This window comes from Corythoichthys intestinalis, chromosome 7, assembly GCF_030265065.1.
Source record: "Corythoichthys intestinalis isolate RoL2023-P3 chromosome 7, ASM3026506v1, whole genome shotgun sequence".
Lineage (NCBI taxonomy): Eukaryota > Metazoa > Chordata > Actinopteri > Syngnathiformes > Syngnathidae > Corythoichthys > Corythoichthys intestinalis.
This window is the reverse complement of record NC_080401.1, coordinates 53,637,855-53,655,925: the sequence shown is the minus strand read 5'-3', so window position 1 is coordinate 53,655,925 and position 18,071 is coordinate 53,637,855. Positions and strand designations below refer to the sequence as shown.

At 38.8% G+C, this 18,071-nt stretch overlaps 1 protein-coding gene across 1 annotated transcript in view; it reads left to right on the top strand.

The window, feature by feature from the left end:
- The first annotated feature begins 9,798 nt into the window (after positions 1-9,798).
- colgalt2b (collagen beta(1-O)galactosyltransferase 2b) overlaps positions 9,799-18,071 on the top strand; it is a 59,406-nt gene continuing 51,133 nt past the window's right edge. The window contains exon 1 of the mRNA XM_057841981.1: positions 9,799-10,076. Within this exon, the coding sequence (XP_057697964.1) occupies positions 9,838-10,076 (239 nt within the window). The 5' untranslated portion in view covers positions 9,799-9,837. The remainder of the gene's footprint in view (positions 10,077-18,071) is intronic.

Genomic DNA, 18,071 nt, shown 5'->3' with positions numbered 1-18,071 from the left:
ATGGTTTGAGGCCATTTTATTAATAAATCAGATGAAAAAGGAAGAAGTCTAATTATTAAGGCGTCATTCACTAGCTGTCTAGTTTTGGAAAAAGTAGATGCTTCGGAGTGAGGACAGCAAAGACAGATTTAATGACAGTAGAGTGAAATGCCCACTACAGTCCTTATGTACCGTATGTTGAATGTATATATCCATCTTGTGTCTTATCTTTCCATTCCAACAATTTATTTTACAGAATATATATAATTTACAGAAAAAGATGGCATATTTTATAGATGGTTTGAATTGCGATTAATTGCGATTAATTACGATTAATTAATTTTTAAGCTGTAATTAACTCGATTAAAAATTTTAATCGTTTGACAGCCATATATATATATATATATCAGGGGTCGCGTTAACCGAATGTTTTCCGTCGTTGACCGATTTTTTAAAACGGTGACGGAAAAAACTGAAATCCATCCGTCATTTTGACCGGTTGCAATTCACACCCCAGACCACAGTTAGCATATTAATTAGCTATTGTCTCTCTTGATGCATGACGTCGTTGGCCTTACTCTGAAAAATGTCAAGGCAACGGAGTGTCCGAGGTTTCTTCAAAAAGCCCCAAAACGACGATGGTGTTGATAAAAGAGGTGAAAAAACAGGGACTGCACAAGCGGGCACGCAATTCAAGTCCATGCGCACCAGGAGGAAAGTGTGAGACTACGTTCAGGCCACAGCAGGTGAACTGTTAATTTCATTGTTCCATATGCTACATATGGTAGGCTACCTAACTACTGGGGCCACAGTTAGCTGTTTTTGTCACTGCGGAGAAAAAGTTACGTATTCATCTGCTTGATGTGTGATGGCACGGTGTGGATTCTCTGTTAAGCTTGTTCGGACAGAATATGGCGCACTATCCTAGACCCCTCACTATCCACTCGCGGGGGCCTGCGCTTGTAAATGACGTTCCTTATTCTCGCTATATGATTATACAACTTTAACATTTGTTAATAATACGCTCTGTGTGTAGTATCATCCATCGCTTTTCCTTTTTAAATGGGCACTTATAAGCGAACGCAAGAAGTAACAACGGGAACATTTTTAAACGGGCATTTCACGGGAGAGCATTTCGACTCTTCGGCCAATCATATAGCGAGAGCGAGTGGATAGTGAGGGGACCGCGCGCGGCTCCTAAGTGTCTCTGTCACGTGACTGTCGTAGCCGGTAACGCGCTCGGCCAAATGGACACACAAGTACGGAAGGTGAATTATGCCAAACAAAGGGTCACCACAATGTCATTATCATCATTTTAAAAATTTAATTGACGGGTAAAAATAGATTATGACCGGATTTTTATGACCCTGTCAGTCAAAATGACAGACAACGAAAAAGTCTAGCGCAACCTCTGATATATATATATATATATATTTATATATATATATAGGAAAGTCAATTTCATGCAATGACACTTTTCGGTCACCAGGTGGGGCCTGGCCTATTTAGCAGTTTCCCTTCACAGTTCTGAGATCAAGGGCGCAGTCCAGGGCTCTGGCCTTCCTGTTTGTACTTCGGTGTCCCTCCACATCCCAAAACATGCATGGTAGGCTGATCAAACACTCTAAATTGTCCCTTGGTTTGACTGTGTGCGTATGACTGTGATTGGCTGGCAACCAATTCAGGATGTACCTAGCGCACTGCCCATAGTTAGCTAGGATTGGCTCCAGCGCCCCCTCGACCCTCGTGAGGATAAGCGGCCCAATTCAATTTTGTTTGTATAGATACAGTAAATGAATGGGATGAGTTCATGTCATGGGCATCCCCCATCCTTAGATGGGGCAACGAGGACGTCCATCCAGCCAGGAGTCCAGCCCATAGTCAGGCGGCTGCGGCTGAAAAAATAGCCTCTTTCCCAGAGGGGAGGGGGGAAAGGGGACACCGGGTGACTAGTGATGAAGAGAAAAGTCAACTAGATACTGTATATTTGCACACAGATTTTAATATTTTTATTAGGAGTTGGACTAAGGAATAGAGCATTAATTGCGATGAATTAACTCAACTTGGGGTGAAAGTGGCTAGTTTTTGCAGGAACTCCCTGAAATAAAGGTCGGCACCGAGCCCAAATTTTTTTTTTTTTTTTTTTTGGGGGGGGTAGGGAGGTAAAATACCCTTAAAAAAACTGAAATGCAAAAATTGCTTTTGGCACAGTTATACATATAAATAAAACACAACAGGTTTTACACATGCATTAGGCTACTAGAACAAACACTGGTGGTCAGGGAAGCCATGTAAGTAGAACTGGCGCTGCGGATGAACCGAACGTTGGGTTAAGGCGCCCGATGCCGACGCTCATCAGACCCCAGAAAAGGTGTTGGGTCGATATAGACAGCAGGCAGTGCAGGCTTCATGAAGCTTCCAAGCCAAAATTGGCGCGCCTCGGGCGGACACGTGAGAACCAGAAGGCCCCTCTGGAGGCCGTCAAGATTCTCCTCAGTGTTGGGTGAAAATTTAGCCACTTTTGGTAAGCACAACTGGCACTGCAGGATGCACCGAACGCCGGGATAAGGTGCCTGATGCAGACGCTCATCAGACACCAGAAGAGGTGTTCGATTGAGATAGACAACAGGATGGTGGCCATGGAAGTCGGAACACGCCGAACCAGCTACGAGAGGGTTTGATTAGTCTTTCGCCCCTATACCCAGGTCAGGTGACTGATTTGGACGTCAGGACCGATGCGGGCCTCTACAAGAGTTTCCTCCACCTTCACTATGCTCAGGCATAGTTCACCATCTCCTGCCCAGGCGTGGTTCACCATCTTTTGGTTCCCATCGCGTGCGCTCCACCTCCCAGACACGGCGGGCAAGATGGGCCGGGCCGGTGGTACCCCCGGAATCGAGCTTTGCCCCGCAGTGCCGTGTTCACGGGACTGGCCGTGGGCGTCACAAGCATAATTGATGATCATTCCTAGCTTTTCTCATACTGCGCAAGCTAGTACATGTTGACAGAATGGCAAACAAACAAACAAATCGGCAATGTGAGGTGTAGAACCCAATATTTTGTGAATCACTTGTAAGTGTGGATATGTTAACATCCTATTACAGTGGGGCAAATAAGTATTTAGTCAACCACTTATAGTGCAAGTTCTCCCACTTCAAAATATTAGAGAGGCCTGTAATTGTCACAATGGGTAAAGCTCAACCAATAGACAGATTGTTGGGGAAAAAAAACAGAAAATCATATTGTTTGATTTTTAAAGAATTTATTTGCAAATAATGGTGGAATATAAGTATTTGGTCAATACCAAAACTTCATCTCAATACTTTGTTATGTACTGTTTGTTGGCAATAACAGAGGCCAAACGTTTTTTGTAACTTCACAAGCTTTTCACACACTGTTTTGGTATTTTGGCCCATTCCTCCATGCAGATCTCCTCTAGAGCAGTGATGTTTTGGGGCTGTCGTTGGGCAACACGGACTTTCAACTCCCTCTACAGATTGAGATCTGGAAACTGGCTAGGCCACTCCAGGACCTTGAAATGCTTCTTACGAAGCCACTCCTTTGTTGCCCTGGCTGTGTGTTTGGGATCATTGTCATGCTTAAAGACTCAGCCACGTCTCATCTTCAGTGCCCATGTTGATGGAAGGAGATTTTCACTCAATATCTCTCGATACATGGCCCCATTCATTCTTTTCTTTGCACAGATCAGTCGTCCTGGTCCCTTTGCAGAAAAACAGCCCCAAGCATGAGTTTTCCACCCCTGTGCTTCACAGTGGGTATGGTGTTCTACGGATGCAATTCAGTATTCTTTCTCCTCCAAACACGAGAACCTGTGTTTCTACCAAAAAGTTCTATTTTGGTTTCATCTGACCATAACACATTCTCCCAGTCCTCTTCCGGATCATCCAAATGCTCTCTAGCGAACCGCAGACGGGCCTGGACGTGTACTTTCTTCAGCAGGGGGACACGTCTGGCAGTGCAGGATTTGGGTCTCTGTCGGCGCATTGTGTTCCTTATAGTAGCCTTTGTTACTGTGGTCCCAGCTCTCTGTAGGTCATTCGCTAGGTCCCCCCGTGTGGCTCTGGGATTTTTGCTCACCATTCTTGTTATCATTTTGACGCCACGGGGTGAGATCTTGCATGGAGCCCCAGATCGAGGGAGATTATCAGTGGTCTTGTATGTCTTCCGTTTTCTAATAATTGCTCCCACAGTTGATTTGTTTACACCAAGCGTTTTATCCATTGCAGATTCAGTCTTCCCAGCCTGGTGCAGGTCTACAATTTTGTCTCTGGTGTCCTTCGACAGCTCTTTGGTCTTGGCCATAGTGGAGTTTGGAGTGTGACTGACTGAGGTTGCGGACAGGTGTCTTTTATACTGATAATGAGTTAAAACAGGTGCCATTAATACAGGTAACGAGTGGAGCCACGTTAGACCCCGTTAGAAGAAGTTAGACCTCTTTGACAGCCAGAAATCTTGCTTGTTTGTAGGTGACCAAATACTTATTTTCCACTCTAATTTAGTAATAAATTCTTTAAAAATCAAACAATGTGATTTTCTGGGGGGGGGTTCACATTCTGTCTCTCATGGTTGAGGTTTACCCATGTTGACAATTACAGGCCTCTCTAATCTTTTCAAGTAGGAGAACTTGCACAATTGGTTGTTGACTAAATACTTATTTGCCCCATTGTATATGCTGCCTGATCGCTAATCCTGGTACCGTAGTTTCTCTAATTGAGTGTGTCTAATGGCACCCAGTCATGCATGAATCCCATCAGACGTGTGATAGTCCTGCAGACAAGTGGAAATGCTGCACGGGGGCTGACCCAGGGCCACGGCCCCTCCCCAGCAAAGGGGCCGCCGTCATCCCCCCGGGATCCAGGGTGGTCCCCCGGACCATCCAAGGAGAGAAGAGAGACTTAAGATTAATATCACAATATCTATAAAACGATAGCAGCACAAACGAACATCTTTACAGCACAAACGAATGGAATCGTTGCGGTTTTGGGGGCTGTGTGACATCACTTGAAATTAATATCTCAAAAACAAGCGCAAACGATTGACACCATTTTTAATCAAAATGGGGGGCTGGTTGACCTCAGATTGACCTGTAAAAGAATTGTAAATAAACACACAAACAAAACCTTTTACAGCACAAACGTAGCACAAACAATTGACATCATTTTTATATACATTTGCATCTGATGGGGGGCCAACTTCACGGAGGAGAACATTCCATTTTTGATTTTATTTTTTTGCTTTGGCAAGCCTCAGGCAGCTCGGTGACTCAGAAAGATGGTTTATCGTGACCTCCTCAATGGCAGCTCAAATAAACACAACGGGAGGACGTCTGTCATTAAGAGTAATTCGTGTACTCGCTCATCCGACGCGTAAATGACAGCGTGCGCACAATAATAGGTGACTGACTGAGACTTGCATACATTTATTTTTTTCTTCTTTTTAGTTCTTTATGTGTAGCACCACTACAGTTAAACAGGATTGAATTAAGAGCTCAATGATTGATTGAATGTAACTTGTAAGTGAAGGCGTCGTCATACAATTGAGTCAAGAGCTCAGTCATGGTTCCAAAACAACCTGTCAGTCAAGGTATCATTTTTATAAGAAAATTGAGTTAGGAGCTTGACGATCAGATGTACTCAACCTATTAGTCAAGGCACACCTTTACAAGTAAATCAATGTAGGGCCTTGATGATGCTTGTAAGCTGAGGTGTTCAAGCAAATTGAGTTACGACAAGCTAGGTCAGGTAACAAATCAACCTCATAAGTCGAGGCACCATTATAGCAGCAAATTGAGTCTGGAGCTTTACTTGTAAGTCAAGGCACTGCGATGCCAGTCTGTTGAGTTAGACGTAAATTAACTTGATTGACGAGGCATCACTGTACAAGCAAGAGGAGTTCGGAGCTTGACGATTAAAAAAAAAAAAAAAATACTCGTACGTCAAGGCAGTGTTGTAAAACTAAATTGATTCTGAAACATGGCTACATGGCAAACTCATAAATCGAGGCAATATGACATAAGTCAGTTGAGTTAGAAGCAAATGACACTTGTAAGTCAAGGCATCAAGATACAAGAAAAGTGAGTTATTTTGGCAATTGAGAAAAAAAACTCATATGTCAAGGCACCGTTTTTGAACAAAAAGGATTTTGAACCATGGCTACATAGCCAACTCATAAGTCAAGGCACTACGATGCAAGTCAGTTGAGTTAGAAGCAAATGACATTTGTAAGTCAAGGCATCAATGCACAAGCAGAGTGAGTTAGGAGCTTGACCATTGAGGAAAAAAACTCTTGTGTCAAGTCACTGTTGTAGAACTGAAGTGATTTTGAAGCATGGCAATGAAACAAATTAAAGTCATAAGTCAAGGCATGACTGTACAAATGAAGTGAGTTAGGAGCTTCACCATTGGGAAAAAAACAACTCGTATGTCAAGGCAACGTTGTAGAACTCAAGTGATTTTGACTACGTAGCATAGCAGACTCATAAGTCAAGGCACTACAATGCAAGTCAGTTGATTTAGAAGCAAATGACACTTGTACGTCAAGGCATGATTGTACAAGAAAAGTGAGTGGAGTTTTACCATGTAAAGAAAAAGCACACAAAACTCGTATGTCAAGGCACCATTTTTGAACTAAAGTGATTTTGAAGCATGGCAACATAGCAAACTCATAAGCCAAGCCACTACGACCCAAGTGGGTTGAGTATGAAGCAAATGACACTTGTAAATAAATGCATGACCGTACAAGCAAAGTGAGTTAGGAGCTTGACCACTGAGAAAAAAAAAAACTTGTATGTCAAGACACCAGTGTAGAACTAAAGTGATTTTGAAGCATAGCTATTAGCTAAGTAGCAAACTCATAATTCAAGGCACTACGACACAAGTCAATTGAGTTAGAACAAACCGCACTTGTAAGTCAAGGCATCACTGTACAAGTAAAGTTGGTTAGGAGCTTCACCGTTGAGAAAAAAAAAACTTGTATGTCAAGTAACCGTTGTAGAACTAAAATGATTTTGAAGCATGGCTACGAAGCAGACTTATAAGTCAAGGCACTACGATACAAGTCGAGTTAGAAGCAAATGACACTTGTAAGTCAAGGCATCACTGCATAAGCAAAGTGAGTTAGGAGCTTGACCATTGAGAAAAAACTCTTGTGTCAAGGCGCTGTTGTAGAACTGAAGTGATTTTGAAGCATGGCTACAAAACAAAGTCATAATTCAAGGCATGACTGTACAAATGAAGTGAGTTAGGAGCTTCACCATTGGAAAAAAACAACTCATATGTCAAGGCAAGGTTGTAGAACTCAAGTGATTTTGAAGCATGGCTACGTAGCATAGCAGACTCATAAGTCGAGGCACTATGACACAAGTCAGTTGATTTAGAAGCAAATGACACTTGTACGTCAAGGCATCCCGGTACAAGCAAAGTGAGTTAGTTTGACAACTGAGGAAAAAAAAAACTTGTAAGTAAAGGCACCGTTTTTTAACTAAAAGGATTTTGAACCATGGCTACACAGCCAACTCATAAGTCAAGGCACTACGATGCAAGTTAGCTGAGTTAGAAGCAAATGACACTTGTAAGTTAAGGCATCACTGCACAACCAAAGTGAGTTCGGAGCTTGACCACTGAGAAAAAACTTGTGTGTCAAGGCACTGTTGGACAACTAAAGTAATTTTGAAGTATGGCAACATGGCAAACTCATAAGTCAAGCCACTACGACACAAGTCGGTTGAGTTTGAAAGCTGTAATGTGAAGTAAGGTTGGCCAACCATGTTTTTGAAAAATATCAATGGCTAAACAGTTATCAGCATATTTTCATTATTTTTTTTAATATAACGCAACCCTTCCAGATTCTTTGTTTAACCCATAGCAACGCCCTTGACAACGAAAATGCTATTCTTCGCCAATCTTCGGAAATTACGTCACACCGAGAAGTGCGAGGGAAGTCCGCCATAGAACAGTATTGTTGCATTGCTTCTCGGTAAGATGCCACAGCGGTGTGTGGCGATGTTTTGTTCTCACTCAAACGAAAAGTTGTATGAGTGGCCAAAGGATAGCAGGGCACGTAAATGGACATCTTTCGTTCGCACGAAGCGAATGAATTTCACGCCATCATCGAGTAGTGTTCTCTGCTGCAAACACTTCGAAGATGCCTGCTTCCTTAAACGGTCTGCTTATGATCAAGGATTTGCCAAAAAGTAAGTGTGATTTTTGGATAGATGACTGATGACTTTGTCAAAGCAGAGCTGCCAACTGTTGTGGAATGAACAGTATAAGCTAGCGACGTTAGCCGAAAGTTAACTCGTGGCAATCCCCGATCATAGTTGTTGTTGCGTTCGCTAGGTTAAGCGTGTTTAAATTGTGCGTCATCTACGATCTTGTCCGAAAGGGTTAATCCACTGTCAATCGGGAAAGGGGTGTGGATGTGCACATAAGCGGGTCGGCGTCGCGGTAATTCACGGTCACGTTGCAGTAAGAGACATACACCACCGGTGAGTTTGTGCACATTTATTTGTATTTGACGACCTACAAAGAGCTGGGACCATAGTAACAAAGGCAACTATCAGTAACACAATGCACTGCTAGGGACTCAAATCCTGCACTGCCAGACGTGTCCCCCTGCTGAAGAAAGTACACGTCCAGGCCTATCTGCGGTTCGCTAGAGAGTATTTGGACTATCCCGAAGAGGACTGGGAGAATGTGTTATGGTCAGATGAAACCAAAATAGAACTTTTTGGTAGAAACACAGGTTCTAGTGTTTGGAGGAGAAAGAATACTGAATTGCATCCGAAGAACACCATACCCACTGTGAAGCATGGGGGTGGAAACATCATGCTTTGAGGCTGTTTTTCTGCAAAGGAGCCAGGACGACTGATCTGTGTAAAGGAAAGAATGAATAGGGCCATGTATCCAGAGATTTTGAGTGAAAATCTCCTTCCATCAGCGAGGGCATTGAAGATGAGACGTGGCTGGGTCTTTCAGCATGACAATGATCCCAAACACACACAGCCAGGGCAACAAAGGAGTGACTTCGTAAGAAGTATTGAGATGATCTTTTGGTATTGACCAAATACTTATTTTCCAACATGAATTGCAAATAAATTCTTTAAAAATCAAACAATGTGATTTTCTGTTTTTTTTTCCCTCCACATTCTGTCTCTCATGGTTGAGGTTTATCCATGTTGACAATCACAGGCCTCTCTAATATTTTCAAGTGGAAGAACTTGCATAATTAGTGGTTGACTAAATACTTATTTGCCCCACTGTAAATGAAGCAAATTATGTCAAGAACTTGACTCATAAGACAAGGCACAAGTCAGTTGAATTAGAACCTAATTAAACTTGTAAATCAAGCCATCACTGTACAAGCAAAAGGAGTTAGGATCTTCACCATTGGGGAAAAAAAACAACTCATATGTCAAGGCACCGTTGAACAACTTAAGTGATTTTGAAGCATAGCTATGTAACAAATTAAACTCATAAGGCACTGCTGTAAAAGAAAATTGAGATAGGATCCTTTGTCATGTAACTAAAGAAACTCGTGAGTCAAGGCACCGCTGTACCAGCAAAGTTGTAAGTCAACACACTGTTGAGTGACCGACTTTGAAGTCAAGACACAACACCGATGATTAAATTACAAGCACAACAATAAATGTGCTGTAACATGAAAAGTTGCTGAGCAGGTATAATGAGGGTGCCCCCCGCTGCCCACCCACCTCCCACCTCCTCTCTCTTTCACACAAGCGTGCAGCGCACCCTAAACCCTCCCACCCACTCCCGCTCACTCTGGAGTGAGCTGAGCTGAGCTGCCTACCTCGACGAGTCCAGGCGGAAAGCGGACGAGATGCGGACGCCTCTGCTGCTGTTGGCCGCCCTAAGCTGTCTGCGTGCCGGCGCGGGCTCGGAGCCGGAGTCGCTGGAGACGCTGGTGCGGGAGGCGGACCCCGACTCGGCGGAGGAGTCGGCTTTGCTCCGACCCAAGGTGCTGATCGCCATCGTGGCTCGCAACGCCGCGCACAGCCTCGCTCAGCACCTGGCCTGCATCGAGAGGCTCGACTACCCCAAGGAGCGCATCGCCATCTGGTCAGAAACTTACTTTTTTATTAACTATTATCATTTTTTGGGCTTTTAGCTGCCATAGACGTCCAATCCATTGTACCTGGGACGTCCCTAGTTTTAATTCAATTTCATTTGAGGTCATTTTCAATTAAAAGAAAAATATTTCAACATTCCTGAAGTATATTTTTAACCCTTTCATGCAGAAATTATGACGTTTTTATGTTTTATTACATTCTTATTGTACAAGGGTTTCAAAATTGCAGCCCGTGGGACAATATTTGGTAGCCCCCATTTGACATTTAACTGTATGTATAGTATTAATGTTGCCCGCACATATTTTATTTTATTTTTTTTGTGTGTACATCTTTTTATTTGAGCTTTTGGATACATGAGCATGATTTAATATTTCTCAGCCATTTCAAAACATATTTTATAATGGCATTAAAAATAAATATGATTTCAAATTAAATGAATGAATGAACAGTTATAATAAAAAAATAAAAACCCACTAAATTTGATAAAGCTAAGAGTAATAAAAATATAAATCATTCTAAAGAAAATCTAACTAATAAATATAAAGAATTAAAATAAAAAAATTTAATGGATTGAAAAAAAAACGACTAATAAAAAAAAATGGCCAGTGTGTATTTTGCTCTGGGAATTTTATTAAATTTTCTGTTTTGATCTGATTTAAATCCCTCATGACCTCCCATAACTCCATTGACGGCAATAGACATCCAGTCCATTTAACTGTGTCTTTATTCAAGGCATTCGAGTTAGGAGCAAATCAAACTTGTAAATCAAAGCATAACTTTATTTAAAAAAATAAAATTCTAATTACCTTGTATGTCAAGTCACTGCTGCACTAGTGATTTTAAATCATTTTACCTAACAAATGACTGAGTGGAAAAAGTATCTGAACCTTTTGGAATTTCTCACATTTATGCATAAAATCACCATCAAATGTTAGCTGATCTTTGTCAAAATCACACAGATGAAAAAACAGTGCTTTAACTAAAACCACTCAAACATTTGTAGGTTTTCATATTTTAATGGGGATAGTATGCAAACAGTGACAGAAAGGGGAGAAATAAGTAAGTCAACCATCACATTTAATATTTTGTGACCCCCCCTTTGGCAGCAATAACTTCAACCAGACCTTTCCTTTAGCTGCAGATCAGTCTGGCACGTCGATCAGGACTAATCTTGGCCCATTCTTCTCTACAAAACTGCTGTAGTACAGTCAGATTCCTGGGATGTCTGGCATGAATCGCTGTCTTTAGGTCATGCCACAGCATCTCAATGGGGTTCAAGTCTGGACTTTGACTTAGCCACTCCAGAATGTGTATTTTGTTCCTCTGAAACCATTCTGAAGTTAATTTACTTTAGTGTTTTGGACCATTGTCTTGTTGCAGCATCCATCCTCTTTTTAGCTTCAACTGTCTGCCTCATGTTTTCCTGCAAAACATCCTGATAAACCTTTGAATGAATTCTTCCATTAATGATTGCAAGTTGTCCAGTCCCTGAGGTAGCAAAACAGCCCCAAATCATGATCCTCCCTTCACCACGCTTCACGGTGGGGATGAAGTGTTGATGTTGGTGAACGGCTCCATATTTCCTCCACACATGATGTTGTGTGTTACTCCCAAAAAAATTCAACTTTGGTTTCATCAGTCCACAAAATATTTTGTCAAAACGTCAGTGGAGTGTTCAAGGGCCTTTTTGCGAACATTAAACGAGCAACAGTTTTTTTAGACAGCAGTGGCTTCCTCCGTGGAGTCCTCCCATGAACACCATTCTTGGCCATAGTTTTACATTTAGTTGATGTGTGCACAGAGATGTTGGACTGTGCCAGTGACTTCTGTAAGTCTTTAGCAGACACTCTAGGGTTGTTTTTTACCTCTCTGAGTATTCTGCTCTGAACTCTTGCCGTCATCTTTGGTGGATAGCCCCTCCTTGGGAGAGAAGCAACAGTGCCAAACTCTCTCCATTTGTAGAACATTTCTCTGACTGTCGATTGATGAACATCCAGACTTTTAGAGATGGTTTTGTGTCCTTTCCCAGCTTTATACAAATCAACAATCCTTGATCGCAGGTCTTCAGACAACTGTTTTGACCGAGCCATGATGCACGTAAGACAATGCTTCTTATCAAGACAATTCTTACCAGGTGTGTGTTTTACCATGGGCAGGGCAGCTTTAAACCACTCATCAGTGATTGGGCCCACACCTGACTTAAATTGTTTGGTAAAATTTGGTTTCAATTGCTCTTTAAGTCTCCTTACGCAGAGGGTTCACTTATTTTTTCCCCCCTTCTGTCATTGTTTGCATGCTATCATCATTAAAATATGAAAATCTATAAATGTTTGGGTGGTTTTCGTTAAAGCGAACACTGTTTTTACATCTGTGTGATTTTGACAAAGATAAAATCACATTTGATGGTGATTTTATGCAGAAATGTGAGAAATTTTTACTTTTTCATACCACTGTAAAACATTTGAAATAGAATAAAACTAATAAATATAAAAAATTAAATAAATAAATTACATCTAAAAAATGTAATAAATTGCAAAAAAAAAAAAAAAAAAAAACTGACAAAAAAAATGGCCGGTGTGTATTTTGCTCTGGAAATTTTATAAATTTTTCTGTTTTGATTTGATTTAAATCCCTTATGACCTTGCATAACTCTTTCACTGACATTGACGGCAATAGCCATCCAATCCATTTAACTACATCATAACTCAAGGCACGGCGGAACAAATCAGTTGAGTTAAGAGCAAATGAAACTTGTGAGTCAAAGCATAACTTTACCAAAAAACAAAATTTGCTAATTACCTTGTATATCAAGTCACTGCTGTATAGTGATTTAGATCATTTTACCTAACAAATGACTCATAACTCATAAGTCAAGGCACGGTTGTAACATCAAATTAAGATTTTAGTCTTGTAAGAAGAAATTTGTAAATTAAATGAGTTAGGAACTTGCTTTGAAAAGGAATTCCTAACTCTTTGGTTGAACGTTTTTCATTTGCCCTTCTGAGTCAAAATGGATATGGCGTCTATCAAGGTCCATGGCATTGAAAAATGAGCATTCGCAGCCAGTCCCCCCACTTCAAATGGATTTCATATCTGTCAAAAGTGGTGAATGAGTTAATAACAGCTATAAAAGCAGCAGGTAAACTCTCATTAGTGCATCATGAACACATAATATAGCCATGAAACTGAGGGGGGGTTAACTGAAAGTAGACATTAAGTTGCTTTGACAGCAGGATTAAAAGAAAAGGGGGTGGTGCATGCATGGGACAAGTCATGCGTGCCAAAAATGTGGACGAGCTCGCATTTGGATCACATGGAAAAGGGCATTTTACAAGGTACGCTCATGTAAGATAAATCAGTATGTATATATAAAAGAAATAAAATAAAGCTAGTGATTGGCTCAATACTGGCAGACATTGATAGTTGATACTTGAATTGATTGGTGAGTAAGTAAAATAAAAACTAAGTTCAGCAGTTGGAAAAAGATTTTTTGGGGAATTTTCATTGAGAAAAAAAAAAAATATATATATATATATATAATGTTTTTGTATTCAAAAAAAAAAAAAAACAAAACAAATTGATTTAAAAAATTTAATAATTAATTAATTAAATTAAAAAAAGAATAAATAAATCGATTGAATATTATTATGTATATTATATATAATATGATATATATATTTATATATATATATATTATATATAATATTATTAATATTAAATAAATGTAATGTAAGCTCATGTAGAATAAATGAATATGTACAAAAAAATAATAAAAGTTGTGATTGTAAAGTAATTGGCTTTATACTGGCAGACATTGATAGTTGATACTTGAATTGATTGGTGATTGAATAAAATAAAAATTAAGATTTAGAATTAAGATTTTTTTTTTTTTAACTTTCATTGAAAAAAATCTCAAAGAAATGGATATTTCGGTTAAATTACTTTTTAAAAAATGTTTTTGTATTCAAAAAGAAAAGTAAAAATACTGTTGAATGTTTATATTTCAAACAAAAAACGTATAAAACTGAATATTTTCATTTTTTATGTTAATATTTTAAAATGTGTTTATTTATATTTTGTGTAAATTAAGTCATTCAGTATGGATTTTAAATTTGTTCTAACTAGGATAGCAAAATATTTTGTTTTATTAAAAAAAAAAAAAAAAAAAAAGTAAATATTCTCTACTTTTGGTTTGATATTTTTAACATTTTTTAAGTTAAAAAGCAGAAAAAACTAAATCCTCTTTTATCTAGAATATTTAAAAAACAAAACAGTACATATGATTATTTAATCGTGTTTAAAGCAACACTAAATAATTTTCCAACCTTTATAAAATATTTTCATAACACTTGTGATGATATGTCGACTAGTGCTGCAACGATTAATCGATTAACTTGTGTATTCAATAAGAAAAAAATTGTCGAATTAAATTTTGTTGCTTCGAGTATTCGTTTAATGAAAGTGTCGTTGTAAAGGGTTATTTTGAAAGTGTTTACATTTAGTTTGATTGATTAGGGTGGATACACTGCCCTCTGGTCTGCCTCATTTCATATGGTTGAATCCAACTGCTCCCTGTTAAGACCACCGTAAGCTAAGTTTTTGTTTGGGCTGATGTTTTTTTAATGCATTCGTAATTTAGTTTATAGGTATATTTAGTCTTTTTTTTTGTGGGAATATGAGTCTGAACCATTTAAGAGCATTGTAAAGAAAAAAAAAAAGTTAGCATTTTAGAGCATTTAAGCTAGCAGACTTTTGCTAAGTAAGTTAGCCAATTGTTCTTTTGTTGTACATAGATCCTCGTTTATTTTTTATACCGTTTGAGGCTCAGCTCAGGTATTTTATGTTCCTTATCCGAATACTCGATTATTCGAACTAACTAGTTCGTCGATTAATTGACTAGTAAAATAATTGATAGCTGCAGCCCTAATGTCAACTGATGAGTTGATTGACACCTATTTTATATCTCGAGGGGGTCTGTATCACTTTTAACGACACTAATTAACTTTGAGGAGGGTGGCAGGAACCCTGCCACACAAAAAAAAAAAACTGCACACTACTGCTTTTGTCCACCGGCGTCGCTAAAATCAACCAAAACTGACAAGTTAACAAGTGTTGCTTGTTGTTAGTTTATTTCAAATTTATTCCATTGACGATGCTAGACATCCAATCATACGATGTCCGGTAATCCTTCTACTTTGAATTGAAATGAGTTTAGCGCACGTAGCATCCAATTCATTTTAACCGGGAAAGGCAAGCCGAGAATGAAAATTGCACGTTCAGCGTCGTCAATGGCAGCCAATGAGTTAGTGATTTGTTTTGAGGTTTTGACTTAAACTCTTTTCAAATTCGGATTTTCTTCATCATTTTTTCGAGTTTTAGACTTATAATAAAAAAAATAAAAAAAACGTTTTAAAATGGTTTGATGGCTTTTTTCTTATATTTAACCCTTGTATCATGTTAGAAACCGGCTTGTGGATCAAATTGTATCTGTGATTTACCTCAGTCTGCAAATACTAAACATTTGCAGTATGTTGTTTTCAGGTCAAAATTGACCCGTTTTCAAGTTTGGATATGTAAAAAGTACCAGTGATTTTTGCCTAACCAGAATTGAAAACGGGTCAATCTTGATCCAAATATAATGCGAGGATTAAAAAATGCTTCAGAAACTTTCAAATACATATTATTATTCATTGGAAATGACCTCAAATGTGATATATTTTTTACGCCAACACGTAATCAGACGCTTCCGTTTGGTCTGTTGGAGAAAAGTGGACCGAAGCTCTAAATCCGCGTTGTTTATTTATTCTTGAAATAAGCACGCTCAAGGGTCTGCCTGCCCGAGGAGCGACCTCACTTGACCTCACGTTAAGGGTCGAGCGCTAAAAAAGATCAAGTGACAATACATTAATCCTTTCATGCATTAATTATGACTTTTAAAAAAATAAAAGAATAAAAAAATTAAAGTTAACCCTTACACGGCACTCACTTAATTCATTGGCTGCGAAATGAATGTATGATTTCAAATAAAATTATTCGATGAATTGAAGGATCAATTTTTTGGGGGGCGGTGGAACCAATTCTTAAACAGTAATAATAATAATAATAATAAAATTAAAAACCCACTAAAATTGATATATACAGTATACACTGTATATATGTAGTATAAACTAAAAATAAATAAATAATAAATACATTAATAATGTTTTTTAAACAATAATAATAATAAGAGAATTAAAAATTAAAATCCCACAAATCATTCTAAACAAAATAGAACAAATTATTAGTTTTATTTTAGCCGCCTAGGGCACCTGGTCACTCAAAGGGCCGGTCCTGGGTGACTAGGTGCTCCCCCACTAAAAATGACAGTATATATATTTTTTAAATATTGTATATTTTGTAGGGCTGTCAAAATGATCGCGTTAACGGGCGGTAATTAATTTTTAAAAATTAATCACGTTAAAATATTTGACGCAATTAACGCACAAATGCCCCGCTCAAACAGATTAAAATGACAGCACAGCGAAATGTGTGTTGTGTTTTTCGGAGTTTTGTCGCCATCTGCTGGCGCTTGGGTGCGACTGATTTTATAGGCTTCAGCACCCATGAGCATTGTGTAAGTAATTATTGACATCAACAATGGCGGGCTACTAGTTTATTTTTTGATTGAAAATTGTACAAATTTTATTAAAACGAAAACATTAAGAGGGGTTTTAATATAAAATTTCTATAACTTGTACTAACATTTTTCTATTAAGAACTACAAGTCCCTCTATCTATGGATCGCTTTAACAGAATGTTAATAATGTTAATGCCAGTCCTTATGTACCGTATGTTGAATGTATATATCCATCTTGTGTCTTATCTTTCCATTCCAACAATAATTTACAGAAAAATATGGCATATTTTATAGATGGTTTCAATTGCGATAATTACGATTAATTAATTTTTAAGCTGTAATTAACTCCATTAAAAATTTTAATCGTTTGACACCCCTAATATTTTGTAAATATTGTATTTCCACATTTTAAAGAGTGTACAGTTTGAAGCCAAAACACTCCAGGAAGGCTATTATTTCTAAATAAAAAAAATAATTGTCCCCTATCCTTCAGACACTTGTTTACATTTTATCATTTTCTTTAATAAATAGCTACCGACTTCCGAACAATGTTCACCTCTTCGGCTTCAAGTCCACTTGATGGCGCCACACTGCCAATGAACCACCATGAAGCTTTGAAACAACTGGCTTCAAAGCTTCATTGCTCATGCCTCTTAGCATGCATTGCAGTGCTACAGATGTAAATAACAATCAAAATTCATCTTGTGTTCTAATTTTTTCTTCAGTTACTGTTCCAGTTGTTTCATTAATTGGTAGTGAGACTGCAGTGATCCTTCGTTTTTCGCGGTTAATGGGGACCAGAATCCACCGCGATAAGTGAAAAACCGCGAATTAGCGACCCCCCCCTCCCTGAAAAAAAAAAGGCGGAGGACCCTTTGGAGCCATTTTCCTTCGATAGCAGCAAGGTTAAACATCTCGGCCAATCAGCTTGCGATATTGCCGAGTGATGCTGGCCAGCGAATCAGAGCGGTGGAATATGAGTTGGGCGGACTGTCCTTGCCTTCTGTTAGGGAACGGGCAGATTTTACACCATATTTTATCCATTATTTTAATTTTTTATGCATGTATATATATTTTTTTGACTGAAAAAAAATCTGCGATAGACTGAAACCGCGAAATTTGAAGCGCGAAGTAGCGAGGGATCACTGTTTTCAGTTTACTGTTATGTGATAATTTTAGTTTCGTGAATTTGAATGACTTTTGATTTAATCACTTTAATCACTCGAACTGTTCCTCCCTGCCTTGTGAGTGCCACAAAATAATAAGTGGCTAATACGATCCAGGTCGGAAACTGCAAATATTTTTCATATGTTGCGTATTGAAATGTACTTGATATGTTCGTAAACGTTCGGGAAGTGGCAGAGAATT